Source organism: Crocuta crocuta, unplaced genomic scaffold (assembly GCF_008692635.1).
Source record: "Crocuta crocuta isolate KB4526 unplaced genomic scaffold, BGI_CrCroc_1.0 scaffold291, whole genome shotgun sequence".
Lineage (NCBI taxonomy): Eukaryota > Metazoa > Chordata > Mammalia > Carnivora > Hyaenidae > Crocuta > Crocuta crocuta.
This window is the reverse complement of record NW_027527977.1, coordinates 2,824,251-2,843,808: the sequence shown is the minus strand read 5'-3', so window position 1 is coordinate 2,843,808 and position 19,558 is coordinate 2,824,251. Positions and strand designations below refer to the sequence as shown.

The following is a 19,558-nucleotide window of genomic DNA, read 5'->3' as shown; positions in this document are numbered from 1 at the left end:
TCGTGACTGAAGATTATGACATTAAAGCAAATAAAGTCTATCAAGAACCACAGTGTGATTAATTTTAAATGGAACTGTCTTTACATAGTTTCCAAATTTGCCGTAGGCTCATGGAATGTTAGAATGGGATAAATTATTAGCAGTTTTCTAACTTCCTCATTTTTTATATGAGGAAACTGAAACCCACAGAAGAGTGTGTTAGAGTCAAAGATTTGGTTTCAGACTCCCACTTCTTTGGATTTTTCCCTTACAAATGAAATTATTTGTTTAATTTGCTTGCTTGAACTAAGCTGCCTGGTTCTTTTGGTATTTTCAATTTGTTTCCAGAGCTGAAAATATCATCAGTACTGCTTTCAATATATTCATAAAGCGATAGTTATGATCAGGTGATAAGGGTACTCTTAAATTAATATGGAATTATGTCTTACTATATAATTTCAAATAGGATCCTCACCTAGAATTTCTATTTCTAAAAATTTTGCATGTTAATATAAACAAAAGTAAGCAGTCAGATGAACAACTTTGTTCCTTGACTGAGGATCAATGTATCTATCCGCCCTCTAGGATGACACTAAACACATAGATACCATAAATTGTATAATAACTAAATAAATATACATATTTCACATACAAATAGATGGCATATACATTTTGTTTAGGCAGATTACACTTAGAATACTGGGCACAGTGAGTCCTGAAGACCGTTTAATATACACATGTATGGAGTTGTACACTTAATGATTTGTGTGTTTTACTATATATAAATTACGCCCCCAAAATAAAACTCAAAAACATAAACCACAAAAGATTAAAAACAAAACAAAACAGAAAACCTTGGACATGCAATTGATCTTTTAGATATTTGTAATTTCAGATTTGCTATATCTTAATTGCGACGGATACTTAAGAGTGGTTTAAACACTTTTTTTCTGTTTCTTCTTCAGTTTAATTATCTTCCAATAAACTAAGTTATTTTAAAAGATCTTGTGATCCCCTTATAAGGCGAGAAAGGCTTTAACTTACCCATTTGCAAGTAAGATGGTGTAGTAATTATGTCNCTGAGATACAATACTGAAAACGTTTCTTTCACTTCGTCGTTCTCCGCGGCCTGATGTTTGTGGGGTTTTTCAGGCAACAGTAGTCAGAGATCAAATGGGTCGCTCAACTAAAGAACCTTTCCCAAAGATGTTATTATTCTATTTCCANAGACATATCCAGCACACTTGATTTAATTCATTTAAAAAACGATTTGCTTTTATGTTTTTATCTCCCTGAGTATCGACTCCCATTCTCTGACGTTTCGGCTACTCTCAGTACTACCGCCAGGCGGTTTCCTCACTCAGCTGCAGGTCAGNGGGGGGGAGAAACAGCCCCAGAGGTCACGTTTTCCCGCCAAGGCTCTGCGCCGCTCCATAAAGCCGAAGAAGAAAAAGTTCCCGATTGGATACTCGCTATTCTCGCGTAAGAGGAATCAGCCAATCAGAATGTGTATATTCCCAGCAAAGCCCCGCCCCTTCTCGACGTAGCCTTTGGTGGCGGGAAAAGTTCGGTAGTTTTCGCGCCAGGGCTGGGTCATCTGGGGGCCTTCCGCGCAGTGTTGGAGGTAGCGGTTCCCAGGCGGCGAGCATGGCGGGGACCGTGGTACTGGACGACGTGGAGCTGCGAGAGGCGCAGAGAGATTACCTGGACTTCTTGGATGATGAGGTGAGAAAGGCACGGGGTCGCGCTTCTCTGTTGCTTGGAGCCCCGGGGGACGCTGACGGGCCGAGGTTAGCTACGACTCCACGCGGAGCCGCGGCAGGGTCCTGGAGCTCCCGAGAGGACCGCTGGGCTTCCGGACTGTTGCGGCCTGACCGGCGCCCTCAGGACCCTTCCATGCCCGATCTCGTAACGTTTCTCGCGGTGGAATCCGTCATTAGTTGGTCGCCTGTAGGTGCATCCTTGACAGAGCGATCCTGTAACTTCCTCATAAGTGCAAACGATAGCGGGGCCTCGCGAAAGTGCACACAAAATAGCAAAGCCCCCTTTGACCTTTTGGAAATTACTCTCTGCTCTTCGAATTTGGAGGGAGTGTGGGGGAAAGAAGGCAGTAGAACGGTAATGACCCTGACGTTATCGACGCGCAGATTCTAATGACTGACTTCCTACAGGGCGAAAAGACTTCCTTCTCATTTGACCGCATTCTTCTTTTTCAGTGCCAAAGGAGATGCAGAGGCAAAGTGTTTGGTTTGCTGGTAAAGGGGGTTTTGTATGCCACGCTAGATTGGAAGCCTTAGAATACATTATCTTAAAAGGTTGATAATGCTGTGTCTGTAAACAAATAGGAAAGGCTCCCTATTCCTTTAGGTCTGGATACAGAGAACTCTTTTCCTATTCTATGTACAGCCCATCGAGAAATAAAATCTCTTAATTCCCTATGTAATTCTTAAATGAAAAGTCATTTTGATATGCTAATCTTGTTTTGACAAGATTTTTACTTGTCCTTGTAGACTTATTATGAGCTTGTTTTAATTCCCCATTAAAAGTTGAGAAATGACCGCAAACAGAAAAGCTGTAGTTGTCAACAGGAATAATACCATGGACGTTGAGGAAATCATTACCCTCTTGCATTGGCCTTGTAGGGTGTATTTGGAATTTCAGGCTAGTGAGTGAAAATGTGAAGCAGTTGGGCATCAGCTGTGCTATAGAGAATGACCTACATCTTGCTGTGAGAACTGCCTCTGTTTAAATACCATCTTGTATTTGAATTTATGGCTGTTGTGGTATGTGGTGGCTGTTTTGCAGGAAGACCAGGGAATTTATCAGAGCAAAGTTCGGGAGCTGATCAGTGACAACCAATACCGGTTGATTGTCAATGTGAATGACCTGCGCAGGAAAAATGAGAAGCGGGCTAACCGGTATGTGGCAAGGGTTTCCAATTGGATATTCTTGCTCTGAGTGAGAATGGCTCCCTTTTCTCTTCTCCATATTGGAACAGGCTTGTCAGGAGAGGACCTGGATGAAATGTTTTTGAACCTTATTGCCTCACCTCCTGTGGTTTTTTTTTTTCTTCTTCTTCCCAAAGTGGGTGGTGGGCATTTTCCTCTCGAGAGGTCCCCCTTTCATGTTTAACTGAGTAACATTTCTGCATCTTTGAAAAGTTGAACTAACGTTCGCGTCAGTTCTGATATAATTACTGAGTCTTGTAGGATGGCAGGAGAAAGGAAGAGCTAGATTTTCACTTGTTGGCTTCATCACCAAAGAATGTCCACTTTTGTTTTTGAGGGTCAGCTTTTTTGAATTTTTCTTTCTCTGCTGAATTGTTCTTTTTCTTGCCCATATGCAGCCTCCTGAGCAATGCCTTTGAGGAGCTGGTTGCCTTTCAGCGGGCTTTAAAGGAATTTGTGGCCTCCATTGATGCTACCTATGCCAAGCAGTATGAAGAGTTCTACATAGGATTGGAGGGCAGCTTTGGCTCCAAGCATGTGTCTCCCCGGACTCTTACCTCCTGCTTCCTCAGCTGTGTGGTCTGCGTGGAGGGCATTGTCACTAAGTGTGAGTGGCTTCAAGTAGGGGACTAGGGGAATGGAGGCGGGATAGACTTAGGGGGGGCTGGGAAAGCAGGAGAGGCCAAGCAGAGACAGGTAGCATATAGCATTGAACTTACAGGGCTAAATTGGAAGGGGCTGTGAGTGTCATGATCAGGGGGTCCAGAATGGTGAATTTTGCTGAGAGTAGGGGACTCTTGGTTCTTGGCAATCTCCTCGTTCTAATTCTGAACTCCTGTGCCTGACTTCTTGGACAGGCTCAGTTGTACTTTGGATTTTATACAGATATGTTTATGTTCTCCATATAAATATAAAAATGAATAAATGACAAATATTAATGAAGTAGCTGTAACTAGTCAGAAGAACACAGTATTTGGAGTTATGACAGACTTGCCCGAGTCAGATTCCACCCTGTCACTGCCTAGTTGCATGACTTACTATGCATGTTTTCCATTCCTAGGCTCTCTAGTTCGTCCCAAAGTCGTCCGCAGTGTCCACTACTGCCCTGCTACCAAGAAGACTATAGAGCGACGTTATTCTGATCTCACCAGCCTGGTGGCTTTTCCATCCAGCTCTGTCTATCCTACCAAGGTGAGGAGAATGAATTAATTGGGCTTCTTTGGAGGTTGGAATCAAAGATGTCTGTTTTTATGCAAATAATTATGTCTGAGGTCTTCTAGAAGTAAATAAGATGAAAAGTAAGGATTAACCTGAAGGAAAGATTGATTGCTAGCCAGAGTTTAATATGGAAAGTCTTCCAATTCTATAAATATTCACTTCAGAAAATTTGAGAAATTTTGGAAGGGTTGAAAACCATCAATCTACGTTGATCTTTTAGCAAAGTTAGATGTAATTTTGTAATCTACTTAAAGTAATATGGGAGGATATGCTATGATGCTAATAGGAAATCTTTGCAACTCTTTTACTTTGGGTTTGGGGAAAGAATGGCATTGGAAATGGCTTTATTCTTAAGTGGTCAGTTGATACGAATTGAGGCCAATGTGAGGCCTCCTTAATGACAAAAGATGGTTAATGTTGGTTTCTTGATGTCTGAATTCATTCTATCAAAGAATACCTGTCCCTTCCATCAAATAATAATTGAGAGGTACTGTATCCAAAGAATTGTTAAGTACTGTGGAGAACACAGATATGAATGAGACCCAGTTCTTGTTTTCAACTCAACTGGTGCAGGAATCTGAACATGAAACAAGAACAAATATCTTAGAATTATAATAAGCATGATTTAGAATCATTTAGTCTGCCTCTAGGTGAAATGCTGAGGTTTGGAGAGGTTAAGTGACTTGCATATGGTCTCAGTGATGACTCTAAGGACTAGGACCTATGTCTTTTTCTTTCAGGCCATTTGGGTTGTCTAAGTCTCCCTGCTCTCTTCTTCATTAAGAGCCTTCCTTCTAGAATGTCTTCAGTAACTACTCAGAGAGTACTCTTCTGTTGATTACTGGGGTCAGGCTTTTTTGCCCAATACCTGAAATACTTTGGACTCCTAGAGGTCATCTAGTGTGGTACTTAAGAATATGCCTTTGGAGTTATACTTGCCTCAAGTCCTGGCTCTGCCTGTGTGACTTTGGGAAACTCTCCAGCCTCAGTTTCCTTATATGTTAAATGTGAAAAACATCTGCATGACAGAGTTGTTGTGAGGATTATATGAGATAATCTCATGAGATAATAGCACGATGCCTTGTATATAGTAAGCACTTAGTAAGTGACAGCTGTTGTGTATTTAGAAACTAAAATGGCAAGAAATCAAAGTTTAAAATGTTTTCATTAAAGTTTAATATATATATATATAGGAAAGCTGATATGAGTTTGCAGCTCAGTGAAATTTCACAAACTGAATATACCTGTAAAATCAGCATCCATACCAGGAAATAGAACCTTCCTAGCACTCAGAAGGTTTTGAGGGCCCACACTCCCCAAGGCTTAACCATATCCTGATACTACTCAGCTTGCTTGTTTTTATATATTTGAAGACTCCCATGTTGGGCTTCCTTTGTTCAACAGATGTTTTTGAGATTCATCCATGTTGTAAATAGGTGTATTTCATACGTTTTCATCACTGTGTAGTATTGACTTGTATGGATGTGCTACATTTATTTAACAATTCTGTTGATGGGATTTGGATATTTTCTAATTTGGGCTATTAGGTATAATACTGCTGTGAACATTGTAGTGTGTGGCTTTGGGCAAATGTTTCTGTCAGGTATTACCTAGGAGTGGAAATGTTACATCATAGTATAGGGGAAATAAGAATCTTATTTTAGATGTTAATATAGCTGTGATTCCTTCGGACTGTAGTTGTCCCTCCCATTAAATGATTTGTTACTAGAAGAGATGGGAATGGAAAAAGCTAGAGAAGACATTTGGCTTGTTTACTTCCTAAATACTAAAACCTCAGGTCATATTCAAATAGTATTTGTTTCCTGCCAAAAGTGAGTGTGGCATTTTTAAGACCAGGATGAGATAATGCTCTTCTGCGTGTCTTTTTAAGGATGAGGAAAACAATCCTCTTGAGACAGAATATGGCCTTTCTGTCTACAAAGACCACCAGACCATCACCATCCAGGAGATGCCAGAGAAGGCCCCCGCTGGCCAACTCCCCCGTTCTGTGGATGTCATTCTGGATGATGACTTGGTAGATAAAGTGAAGCCTGGTGATCGAGTCCAGGTGGTGGGGACCTACCGGTGCCTTCCTGGAAAGAAGGGAGGCTATACCTCAGGAAACTTCAGGTAAAGGGGCAGTTGTGCAATATTTGGCATGCTGCTTGCAGCTTACATTTCTTGTATTCTTGAGCCAGTTTGCTATATTCTGGAACGTCACATCAGACATGTGGAGCAGTCTGCCTGCCTGGGAGACAGGTTGCCTCTTCTCTCTATCAGATAAGCTGATAATACTATCATTATTATGCTAAAAGCAGGAGTTACTGGGAACATGGTTATAGCCTCATGGCTTACCTGGGAGAGTTTCTCATGTATCCCCATCTCCTCCTCATCTACTCTTCTGTTTGAAGTTCTGTGGGACAGTACATAGAATAAATTCCTGTGGTGAAGAATCATTGACTAAGACTCAGTTGTTGAATTCAAAACAACTTGCCTTTTTCTCTTTTTTCCTTTATTTTTTCCCAATGTGCTATTGGCTCTGATGTTCAGAATTGAAAACAACAGGCTTCCTTTCATTCTCTTTGTCCCAGGACTATCCTGATTGCCTGTAATGTGAAGCAAATGAGCAAGGATATTCAGCCTTCATTCTCTGCTGAGGATATAGCCAAGATCAAGAAGTTCAGTAAAACTCGTTCCAAGGTTTGAGCATCCTTTAGGGATCTGAAGCTGGGGATGGATTTGTGAGGGTTGTGTTTGGCCATGGGCCACCTTTCATCTTTGTACTGGATCAGGAGGAAGGTCTCCTTTGAAGTATGTGGTGTTAGCTTTTAGTTTTGACCCAGTCAGCAAGTAAAAGTGTTTTTGCTGTTTAATATTTCTGTTGTCTTACCTGCTAGGCCGCTGAGTGAACCTAAAACAAATACTAGAATTAAAGAATATCAATGTTATCAATGAGTACATTAGAATTGAAGAAAATATAGTTGACGCTTGAACAACACAAGTTTGAACTGTGTGGGTTTACTTGTGGGTTTTTTCTGATAAATACAAGTACTGTAAATGCATTTCTCTTCTTTATGATTTTCTTAATGATCTTTTCCTTTCTCTAGCTAAATAGAGCATAGAACACATATCATACACAAAAATGTATTAATTGATTGATTTTTTGTTACTTGTAAGCTTTCCCCCAACAGTAGGGTATTAGTAAAGGTTTTGGGGAATCAAAAGTTCTGCCTGGATTTTCAACTGCATGAAGTGGTTGGCACTGGTAACCTCTGCATTGTACAAGGGTCATCTGTATATGCCTGTGTGATCAAGGTTACTGGAAGCACAGTACACATTCTTATTCAACCTAATGTGTTTTGAACCTGGAAATACTTTTTTTTCTTAAATATTAAACCTCTAAGCAAGTTTTGGAATCCAGGCTTTCTCTGTATCTGTTCTGTTAGTGGTTTGATCAGTGGGATTTGTCTTAAGAAAGCCTTTTACAGTTAGAAACAGTGTCTGTATCTGTGGGTGTCTTCAAGTATTTTTATAGGTTAAAGTATAAAGCGGAGCTCAGCAAAACTCCACTGAATCTCACCAGGCTCTTTACAGCTTTGGTTATTCTTCCTATAGGATATCTTTGACCAGCTGGCCAAGTCGTTGGCCCCTAGCATCCATGGACATGACTATGTTAAGAAAGCAATTCTCTGCTTGCTCTTGGGAGGAGTGGAACGAGACCTAGAAAATGGCAGCCACATCCGTGGAGACATCAATATTCTCCTAATTGGTATGGCATTGGGGATTTGCTTTAGACTCTTGGTCTTCCCTTGTGGAGTGTGGTTGTGGGAATCTATAATCTGTAAGATTGTGTATTCTTTACCTAGTGTATTTCAATTCCATCAAAGGCTGAAAGTCTTTTCTTACTATTATTCTCATTTTGGGGGTTCCTGATATATAATATCTAAAATATATTCTTCCATGAATAGTAAAGGAAAGTGAAAGGAATACAATTAACAACCAATTGTTATAAATTTCTGTTATGCTCTTGGCAGAACTTGCTGGGGGGGGTGGGCAGGAGGAGTTTCCTAATAAGTCACCATTACCCTCACCTAATTACAGGAGACCCATCGGTTGCCAAGTCTCAGCTTCTACGCTATGTGCTGTGCACTGCGCCCAGGGCTATCCCCACTACTGGCCGGGGTTCCTCTGGAGTGGGTCTGACCGCTGCTGTCACCACAGACCAGGAAACCGGTAAGGGTATAAAGGTCTTTGGCAAAGGTCCCGCAGCAAGGTAAAGCATAGATTCTTTGAGTTTGCTCTCTGCATTGGCCTGTGTTGGGAAGATAAACTTGAAAGGTTAGTTTGAGCCCAAAACTTGAAAGGTTAGTTTGAGCCCAGTTGTAGAGGACTGAGTAGCTTCTGGTAATAGTGGGTGAATTATTTAAGTCTTTGGGTGACCCTCTATTGACAAGACTGTCTTCAGTTTTTGGAGGAGAAAGCTTTGCAAATTGGAAGGGACATAAAAATGAAGATTGTGCTATTTATAAGTTAGAGGAAGGGATTTGAAGATTAGTGAAAAGAGAGTAGAGATCTAGTTGGGGAGTTACGTGAGGATGAAGATAGAGAATCCTTGAGTCAAGTGTGTTGGAGGCTGTCTGCTGAGGGATCATTCAGATTGGACCTTAAAATGTTGACCCACTAAGGTTTTTCTCTAAGGCTCTAGGAACTTAACAGCCCTTCACTGTGTTCTCATGAGTGACAGTGAGTGCCTAGGAAGGAGACTGAAGTCTTTCCCCTTGTCCTTATTTCCCAGGGGAACGCCGTCTGGAAGCAGGGGCCATGGTCCTTGCTGACCGAGGTGTGGTTTGTATTGATGAATTTGACAAGATGTCTGACATGGACCGCACGGCCATCCACGAAGTGATGGAGCAGGGTCGAGTCACCATTGCCAAGGCCGGCATCCATGCTCGGCTGAATGCCCGCTGTAGTGTTTTGGCAGCTGCCAACCCCGTCTATGGCAGGGTGAGTGGAATTAGGTACTTTACTGTTGTCTTCACCTTCGTTTGGTTTTGTTGAATAACTGAGCCATGAAGTTTATTCTTGATGCCCCAGAGAAATAATAAGCCAAAGACTAAAGGAAGCTCATCCATCATTTTGTTACTGCCTTTGATATAGGGCAATGGTTCCTCACCTTTTCACACACATCAGAATCCCCTGGAAAGTTACTTGTTTGCAATAACTTTAAAAATACAAACCAGAAAACAAAAGCGACCTGCAGTCTGACAGCCCAGTAGCCTATATGGCCATTACAACCAAAGTACTACATGCAGATGGTAACATATATAAACAGGACAGGGAGTACGATAGGGACATTAAAAGCTTCTTCTCTCTTTTCTCTTTCTCAGGAGATAACCACTAATAGTTCTTAACTGTTTCAGGAAATCACTTAAGCATGTACCAACAGCTAGGTGATCTCTTTGTTAACAAATTAGTCTGTCTACCTTTGTTTTTTACCATGATGATGATGTGCTAATGTGGAATCTTTTACATTCATCCAGCTTGGGGTTTACTGAATTTTGCCTTTACTTTTTCTTTCTTTTTAGTAGCCTTTTGATGGGCATTTGGTGTTTCCCCCTTTTCCTCTTGTTATTATGAAATGAAGTTGTAATGAATATCCCTTTACGTGTATTTTGTTATATATTTGGAAATATATCTGTATGATAAATACCTAGTAACAGAATCATTAATAGCTTTAAATAGCCTCCTCGTCCTTTCTTCCCATTGATGTCACCTCCACTTTCCTTTTCCCTTACGTTCTGCAGTACGATCAGTACAAGACCCCTATGGAGAACATTGGGCTGCAGGACTCACTGCTGTCCCGATTTGACTTACTCTTCATCATGCTGGATCAGATGGATCCTGAGCAGGATCGAGAGATCTCAGACCATGTCCTTAGGATGCACCGTTACAGGGCACCCGGAGAGCAGGATGGCGATGGTGAGGCTGCGAGAAGAGTAAGATGAACTAATGGAAAGAAATCTAAGTAGATGCTGTTACCTCAGGCCTGGCCTGGGTGGTGGGGAGTGTCTGAGTTGATGTTGAGCCCTTGCCTGCCTGGCCATTCCCTTCTTGCTCATTGGAAGTTACCCTGAGGTGTGTCTTCTGTCCATTTCTGGGCCTGAGAATGCCTTTGAGCATCTGTGAACCAGGTGGTCCCACCTTTCTTGTTTGTGGGCTCCACGTGTGTGTGTGTGTCTGTCTTTGCTTTGTTAGTCTTGTCTGTCTTCAGAAGAAGCAACTTTTTACTCTCTTCCCCCAACTTGGGTTTTCCAGCTATGCCTTTAGGTAGTGCCATTGATATCCTGGCCACAGACGATCCGAATTTTAACCAGGAGGACCAGCAGGACACCCAGATTTATGAGAAGCATGACAACCTTCTGCATGGGACCAAGAAGAAAAAGTGAGTATTCTTCATGCTTCTCCCTTGAGGGAACCCGAGATTTAGGTCATATTAGCCCATGTTTTTATGTGCCCCCCCATGCAGGATCATGCTTGGATTATAATACTCTGGGCCTATTTTCTTTTCTGGAGAGGAACATAACCACTTTTTCTGGCTAGTTGCCTTGTGTCTGTGGTGATTAGGCTTAGGTTCTGATCTTTTCTTAAAATGGAAGGCTTTGACTACATGCCCAACTAATTGGGGGTGTTTCATGTCATCCTCACTTATGAAGTACTGCACAAATCATGTAGCCGTTTGTGACAGGCTTACATTGAAGGGGCAGTAGATAGCAAGCACTGGGTGTTGTGTGGGTGGATTTGGATAAAGGAGACTAGGAATCAAGTGCTCAAAGCATGAAATGTGAGATTTTATACCTCTGCTTTGGGCCGTGGTCCAGTCGGAAGTATATGGTTTTCAAATCTGTTCATTTAAGAACATAGAATTTGGAGTCCGAAAACTGAATTTGAATCCATGTAAGCCACTCTGAGCCATAGTTTTTACCTGTTAAGTAGGACAAATAATACCTAAACTTCATACCTGTACTGTTCATCTCACAAATAATATCTAAGTGAATAATAGCCACACAATTCAGAAAAGATATGTGAAAGGGTCTTAAACACATTCCATGTAAATAGGATTTATGGTAATGTGTTCTAGATTGCATCTCTACATCTTGACCTGACTTCTCTGAGGAGAGGCCAAGTCCCTATCCCAGCCAGGTGCCAAGGTGTGGCAGAGAAGTAGAATTCACTGTGTATGTGTCCAGGGAGAAGATGGTGAGTGCAGCTTTCATGAGGAAGTACATCCACGTGGCCAAAATTATCAAGCCCGTCCTAACTCAGGAGTCAGCTGCCTACATTGCAGAAGAGTATTCACGCCTGCGCAGTCAAGACAGCATGAGTTCGGACACTGCCAGGGTAAGTCCCCACAGGGAAGATGGACATGGGAATTCCTTAAGTAGAAGGCTGCGGAGTCCCAGTTTTCTGGGAGCTCTGAAAACATTTTAACTTAGTGATTCCTTACTTTTTTCTTTCTGGTCTGAAGGGCTTCCTGTTAAATACAATTCTTATCATTTCCTTTTACAAAGGGAAATGAAGTGAGAATGCCAGAGATGCCTGTATCTCATGGTTCAGATGACATTGGCTTACAGAGCTAGGATTCATTCAGCAACATAAGGAACAACTTTTGGGAACTGAACTGGTGTTTGTTCTTACATGCAGGGTTAAAATAGGAAGAGCTATCCTCAAAGAGTTCAGATCTGGGATGGGGAGGCAGGAAGGTAGATGGAAAGATCATATATGCATATTTATAAGTATATACCAGTGTGCTACCTAAAAGGGAATGAATGTAAAAGATGATTGGAGTAGAGATGAAGAAGCTATTAGTTTATCTTTTAGACTTTGTAGAAGGGGTATGAATGGGAGGGAAGAGACTATGATATTTGAGCTGGACTTGAACAAATGATTAGTTAGACAACCATGATGATTATCCAAAGCTATTGCTAGAAATCTCCCCGTGAATTTATCTGAATTTTGTGGAGCAGTGTAGTTCATATAAGATTTCATGGCAAAAAGATCCAAGTCCAAGACCATTATTATGTGATATAGACTCTTGGATTTAGACATGATCCCAAATCGCCATTTCCAGCCTTACACTTGGACAGGCATTCATTCCATCTTATGGAATTTCTGCTAAGACTTCCTTGACACCGCCAGTGTCAGCATGCCTGGTACATCGCTCTTAGAATATTCTTCTATGGTGTAGACCCACAGGTCTTAATTTGTTTTCTATTGATTGTGTATGATTTTTCTTCAGATTAAGGACTCTTTTTTCTTTTTAACTGTTTCTCTCATGATGTGAACATGTTCAGTGTGTCAGAAGCCCTCTCTCATTGAATGTAATACACTATTTTAGTTGTGGTCTTAGTGGGTCTGGTAAATCTCTCCATTTGGATTCTGTAGTTCTGCTAATACAGGCTAGGATTTCAGTCACTCTTTATAGGTTATTCAAGAATTGGAGCTTTTGNAAATTTAAAAAAAAAAACATTTAAAAAAAAAAAAAAAAGAATTGGAGTTTTTAATGTAGTGTGTAACCTCCAAATTCTGGTAGCTTCTAAACCATTAAAAGATTTGGTGAATTTATGTAAAAGTGAGTGTATTTGTTTTTGAACGTGGGATGGGGTATAAATGATAATTGGATAAACTTGGAAGTAGAAGTGACCAGCTCCATCACTGAAGAATCACAGTGGGAGATGTGGGGGTGCGACAGAAAGAACTAGCCCTCTGTTCTGATCCCAAGTCTTCAGTCAATTTTTGGGCCTTTCACAAATCCTTTCACTCTCAAGCCGTAGGTTTTTTGTTTTTTTAAATCCAGGAATTGAGAAGGCCAGGGGTGCCTGGGTGGCTCAGTCGGTTAAGCGTCCGACTTTGGCTCAGGTCTTGATATCATGGTTCGTGAGTTTGAGCCCTGCATCAGGCTCCATGCTGGCACCTTGAAGCCTCAAGGCTGCTTCGGATTCTGTGTTCTTCTCTCTCTGCCCCTCCCCTACTTGCACTCGGTCTCTCTCTCTCTCAAAAATAAAAAAATAAACACTAAAAAAAAAAATGAAAACGCTAGATAATGTCACAGATGCTTAACTGGGCAGGCATATCAAAATCCCCTGAAACTGAAAAACTATACATGACCGTTCCTAAACACAGACATTCTGACTCATGAGTCCAGAGATACCATTTAGCCAGTAGCATTTAAAAAAGATAGAAGCACACCAGTTTGGTATGCACCCATGTCCATGAGAATCACTTGATGGGAGCATGCCAGAATTCTCCTTCTCTGGACTTGAATTTACCCTACTTTAAAATTTTGTCCTCAGGGGTACCTGGGGGGCTCAGTTGGTTAAGTGTCCGACTTTGGCTCAGGTCATGATCTTGCAGTTCGTGAGTTTGAGCCCTGCGTTGGGCTCTGTGCTGACCGCTCAGAGCCTGGAGCCTGCTTCAGATTCTGTGTCTCCTTCTCTCTCTGCCTCTGCCCTGCTCATGCGCGCCTGCTCTCTCTCTCCCTCTCCTTCTCCTCCCTCTCTCTGTCTTTCTCTCAAAAACAAGCATTAAAAAAAATCGTCCTCAGATGACTTCTTTCACACCCCTGCCCTAGTGTGGCCTTGCACAAGTTACCTGAAGCCCTGAGTCCCATTTTCCTCATCTATAAAACTTGGAGGAGTTATTGAGCGTGTTAAATGACTTAGTTGATACAAAAGCAAAGTTCCTAGAGCATTGCAGGCTGGCAGTGAAGGATTATCATTCTTCTTTCATTATTGTAGTCTTTCTAGCTTTTTCTCTTTCTAGCTGTAAGATGTCTCATTTTCTTTTCTGTTCACCTACTCTTTTCTCCCTCAACATTTGGATCTCCTTGGTTATTTTTATTTTTCTGAATTTTATAAGGTGTTTATATAGAATACAGAGCTCTGAATTCTTGTACTCTTTAGAGTCATTCTGGTAGTATCTTCATCCTTTTCTGTGCAGTGGGAATGACACGCATGCCTATGGAATTCTGGACAAGTAATCCTCCCTTATTTTCTTCCCCAGACATCACCAGTTACAGCCCGGACACTGGAAACTCTGATTCGCTTGGCCACAGCCCATGCCAAGGCCCGCATGAGCAAGACTGTGGACCTGCAGGATGCAGAGGAAGCTGTAGAATTGGTCCAGTATGCTTACTTCAAGAAGGTGAGGGTTCAGATGCTTGGGCATGAGAGCTTCTTCTGAGTAAATGTTGGTATGTTCATGGAGAGCAGGGCTGCCCAGCTCTCCATGGCTGACACCTGCATTTAGATCATCATTGGAAAGCAACATTTAACTGTGTGTGAGAACCAACTGGAAAGCTTTAAAATACTGATGCTAAGCCTCTAGAGGCCCCAGAGATTCTGGTTTAATTGATGTGCTACATCATCAAGAGACTGCTTTTCTGTCTACTCGTGCTTCCTTTATCTCTTAAAAAAGTAGATGTTTCCAAAGGATTGACTCTGATGATCTTCTTACCCCCTCTCTACCTTTTTCCTTTGCCAGTCTCTTGAGGTATCCCATTAGTTTCTCAAAAACTTGGCATTGAAAGTTGAACTATCACACTCATGTGGAACTTGAGAAACTTAACAGAAGGTCAAGGGGGGAAGAGAAGGGGAAAAAATAGTTACAAACAGAGAGGGAGGAAGGCAAACCAAAAGAGACTTAAATACAGAGAAGAAACTGAGGGTTGATGGCGGGGGGGGGACGTGGGGGAAAGGGGAAAATTTGGTTGATGGGCATTGAAGAGGGCACTTGTTGGGATGAACACTGGGATGTTATATGTAAGTGATGAATCCTGGGAATCTACCCCCAAAACCAAGAGCACACTGTACACTTTGTATGTTAGCCAATTTGACAATAAATTATATTAAATAAATAAACAAAACAAACTTTAAAAAAAGAATGCCTTACATGTTCTTAGAATAAGTTACATACATTCAGTACATATTTGGACATATGTATATTTGGACATATATTTGGAAAGAAAACCATGATCCTTCTCTTTTACATAATTTCCTGGACGGCTTTCTCTCACACTTCAAGACTATTTCTTACCCTTGGTTACAAACACCATAGGCTTTCAGTGACCTTCCAGGTGACAGGCTTCCATCAGGGTCCCACCCCACGAGGAAGAGATCAGCCCGATGGGATAATGCAGTGTGTGTGTCATACAGGTTACGCCCAAAGAGCCAGCACCTTGTTGGCATATATTTGAAAGCCTCATGGCCTAAGTTTTCTGTTCAGAGAAAGGTAAAGAAAAAAAAGAAATGTAGTAGTTATACTACTGGGTAATAGTCACTGGATTGGCGCTGCAAAAGATATCCAAACTCAGTACACTCAAAAAGTTGACAGTGTAATACTGGGAATTCAGATAAATTTCAAATGAAATATAAGAGCCCCTTCTAGGTGCCAGGTACTCTAGATGGTTGGGATACAGTAAATACAGAGATATGGAGAGATGTGGAGCCTTTCCTCATAGCTCTTAAAGAAGAAAAAAGTTGAACTATCAAACTTGCCTCTTATTCTTCTGTCTCTCAATTTCTGTGTGTGACATTGTGTTTATGTCATTTTAGACACCCAGGCCTTGAAGCCTTTACTGACTTCTTTTTCCTCGTTGCCCACCTCCTTTCCACTTTAGTGAATTACAGCCACTCTGGGCTTTAATTGTGGGTCCATAAGCATTTCCTGGTTTACTTTTTTTGCTAGGGTGGGAGTTGTCTTAAATTTAAATTAAACACCTGATCTGTAAAGAAATGAATTGTTTTCCACTTAACCATTATTGGCCAGCCTTTTTTTTTTTCATTCATTTTTTCATACTATAAACACTCATTAAATACCTTTTATGTGAAAGGCATTGAACATACTTCTCAACATTTTTAAAGATAGGTAGCAGCCTTTTCCTCTGCCCCTGGTCCTGGGACTCAGGGACAAAAGAGGCTTAGTCATTAGACATGGAAGATTTTCAGCTGATGGTGTAGAAGGGACTCTTATTCAGAGTTCTTTATTCAGTTGCCCAGAATCAGTGACCCTTCCCGCCCACCTGTGCTTGGCTTGGTCTTAGGTTCTAGAGAAGGAGAAGAAACGTAAGAAGCGAAATGAGGATGAATCAGAGACAGATGATGAAGAGGAGAAAAGCCAGGAGGACCAAGAGCAGAAGAGGAAGAGGTAAGGCGGAGCAAAAAGAAATGAGAAAAGACTACAGTCAGGGCCGGGGAGAGAGGAGGAGGTGGATCAAGTACTGCTGGTCAACATCCAGGTTTTAGGGAAAGGGTGCCTAGATCCGCAGGGTTGGAGGCCAGAGATAACCTAGACAAAGTAGAGAGTGAGCATGCCCCTCCGTTGTCTTTGTCATGGTGCTTTTGACCTCTTTCCTGCTACAGCTAAGTACCAGGAGCACTAACTCACTTGGGTTTTTGAGTGTGTCTTTCAAAATCCTTTCCTCATGATTACTTTTTCCTTTCATGCCTGTGGTTGAATTTATAAGGGAGAAAGAGCGTTGGGAAGCAGGATTGTTTGTGTTCTAGTCTGGAGGCTTTTGATCTCTTAAGTAAAAGTAACAGTTTGTTACAGGCTTTGGCCTAGTGTTTGACTTTGGTTGTAGGTAGTTCTAGTTCTTTTCCTCTGGTCGGAGGCACAGGATGGATTTCCCCAAAGCCTTTCTCTTGACTGCTATGGGCGTTTTTAGGAGGAAAACTCGTCACTCCGATGCCAAGGATGGGGACACCTATGACCCTTATGACTTCAGTGACACAGAGGAGGAAATGCCTCAAGGTGAGTGAGTGCCCCCTTTTGATAAAGGGATGGTTCCTTTGCTGACTTTAGTTGCTCTGTGTACTGTGTTATCTGTGGATTTCCATTTGGTTCCCTGCTCAGGGCTTTGGGTCTAAGAGTTTTTCCTAAAGGGAACTTTGGGAAATCCAGTCAAAATTTTGGAAACTGGGCTCCATTTGCTCAGTGGTTTGCTTCCTTCTTGATGAGCTGTACTTTTTGCCAAGCCTGACATAAGCATCCAAGATAACGTATGTTGAGGGTCTCCTGTCTGACTCCCTTACCCTGGCTGGCCCTTAAGAACCCTAGGAAGTGAGTATTTGGCAGACTCAGTGAGGTGTGGGGAGTGGAGATTACTTGTCTAGTGCCTGTGGAAATGGCTTCACCTGTCGTCTTCCCATTGACTGTAACCCTTTATCCTCTGAAGTGCACACTCCAAAGACTGCAGACTCACAGGAGACCAAGGAGTCCCAGAAGGTGGAATTGAGTGAATCCAGGTGAGTAGGGAAGTGAATGCCCCTGAGGCAAGGACTGCTTTCTGGGGAGAGGGCATGGAACAAGCTGGTTATTAGCAGAGCTCAGAATCGTAGGCCCAGTGATATTTAGAACATTTTATATTCTGATTTTATATTTATATTATAATTTCAAACTTTAAAAAGGTTGCAAGAATAGTATAAAGAACTCCTTTATACCCTTTACCCAGAATCCCCTGCTGTTTACATTTTACCATTTGCTTTATAAACAGTGCTCTGTGGGAATTTTGAATATGGTGTCCCTGGGAGATCAGGAAGGAGAGTCTTGAAGCAAGAACAAAATTTTTGTCTTACTGTAACCTTGAGTTCTTTTCAGTAGGATACAGACACATTTCTTTATTGAATTGTTGCTCTTTGCTTTGGGATGAGGAATTTTTACCACTAGAGGTTCAGAAACAGTTTTATATGTAAATTTTTATGTGTACTGGACACCAAAGAAAATCTATAATTATAGTTGGCTTTTTTTCAAGCATACAACACAATATGTTTACTGAAGAGAATATGAAAACATTGAAAAGTGTTTAAGAAAAGACATTAAAATCAATTGCAGTTCTATCCCCCAGAAACACCATTGAACTATATTTTATTTTATTTTTTTAAGTATTTAAGTAATCTCTACACCCCACTTGGAGCTCGAACCCACGACCCCAAGGTCAAGAGTCTTACCCTTTTCCAACTGAGCCAGCCAGGTGCCCTTGAACTGTATTTTAAAACATGTTCTCGGGAACTTATATAGATTTTCTTTCTTTTTAAGTTTATTTATTTTGAGAGAGAGCACACACATGCATGTGCGGGGAGGGGCATAGAGAGAGGAAGAGAGAGAATCCCAGGCTGAAAGTGGGGAGCCCACTGTGGGGCTTGAACCCACAAACTGTGCTGTGAGATCATGACCTGAGCTGAAACCAAGAGTTGAACACTTGACTGACTGAGCCACCCAGGGGCCCCTAGATTTTCTTTTTTAATGACTGTAGTATGGATGTATGAATTTATTTGCATTTTCTAATGATGGACACTTAGGTTCTATAAAGCTGCTGTTGACAATAAAACATTCTTATATTTATCACTGTGTACTTGTGGAAGCGTAGTTGTAAGGATAATTTCTAGAAATGGACTCCGTTGGTCAAAGGATATGTACTTAAAAATGTTCAGGAAGCTCTATAATAGAGGAGATATTGGGGGATGCCTGTATTGTATTAACAAGAGCACTTGGGCTTGTTTACTTCTCCTTCATCCATCTTTTCCTGACTTGGACAGGTTGAAGGAATTCAAGGCGGCCCTCTTAGATGTGTTCCGGGAAGCTCATGCACAGTCAGTGGGCATGAATCGCCTAACAGAATCCATCAACCGGGGCAAAGAAGAACCTTTCTCTTCAGCAGAGATCCAGGCTGCCCTGAGCAAGATGCAGGATGACAACCAGGTCATGGTCTCTGAGGGCATCATCTTCCTCATCTGAGGAGGCCTCATCTCTGAACTTTGGGGTTCTGCCAAGGAAGTTTCTCCCATATTTCCTCTCCTGGCCCATCTTTGCCTTCATTCCCCGAATAACGGTGTTAATTGCATTGAAGTTGAGGGACATGTGACAAAGCTGCCATGGGGTAAAGAGAAGAAAGTGGGCAAGGACTAAGATTGTTGCATGTCGATTCATTCATTCATCCACTGATGCATTCTCCTATCTCCTGCCCAGAACAAACCAAGCCATTATTGGCTATAAATAACATATAACCTCTGACAAGGGGGCAGGGGGACCACAGCTGGTTTTTGTTTATCCTTTCTGTGTTTGTTGGCTGTTTTTTCTCTCCTGAGCACATGGGTCTAGAACAGGCTTTGAGTGGTTCTGTGCTGGTGGAATGAGGCTCTGAGGCAAGTCACAAAAGTCAAGAAAGCTTTCTTTACTGTAGCACTAGTTAAGACTAATACATGCTTCTGACCCAGATATCTGAGACATTTAATAAACTTAACTATTTTTATATTATATATATGGCCTTAATATGGTATGCTTTGGTAGACACATTTAATTTTGTTTTCCTTAAAAGCTCTGCCCTGCAGGATTTGCTGCTTCCACAATTGCACCAAGTT

At 41.6% G+C, this 19,558-nt stretch overlaps 1 protein-coding gene across 1 annotated transcript; it reads left to right on the top strand.

The window, feature by feature from the left end:
* The first annotated feature begins 1,432 nt into the window (after positions 1–1,432).
* MCM3 (minichromosome maintenance complex component 3) lies at positions 1,433–19,456 on the top strand. The gene is made up of 17 exons (XM_077752831.1): positions 1,433–1,704; positions 2,785–2,897; positions 3,326–3,534; positions 3,988–4,118; positions 6,037–6,275; positions 6,737–6,845; positions 7,761–7,914; positions 8,247–8,378; positions 8,941–9,149; positions 9,950–10,124; positions 10,461–10,587; positions 11,393–11,543; positions 14,205–14,345; positions 16,243–16,346; positions 16,867–16,952; positions 17,377–17,446; positions 18,737–19,456. Exons 1-17 carry the CDS (start codon positions 1,627–1,629, stop codon positions 18,933–18,935), a joined length of 2,427 nt encoding a protein of 808 aa, XP_077608957.1. The 5' UTR covers positions 1,433–1,626; the 3' UTR covers positions 18,936–19,456.
* Positions 19,457–19,558: the final 102 nt, after the last annotated feature.

Coding starts and splice junctions, on each gene's coding strand:
- MCM3 (XM_077752831.1), top strand. CDS start 1,627: ATGGCGGGGACCGTGGTACTGGACGACGTGGAGCTGCGAGAGGCGCAG. Junction 10,125..10,460: donor CGGAGAGCAGGATGGCGATG/GTGAGGCTGCGA, acceptor TGGGTTTTCCAG/CTATGCCTTTAGGTAGTGCC. Junction 11,544..14,204: donor TGAGTTCGGACACTGCCAGG/GTAAGTCCCCAC, acceptor TTTCTTCCCCAG/ACATCACCAGTTACAGCCCG.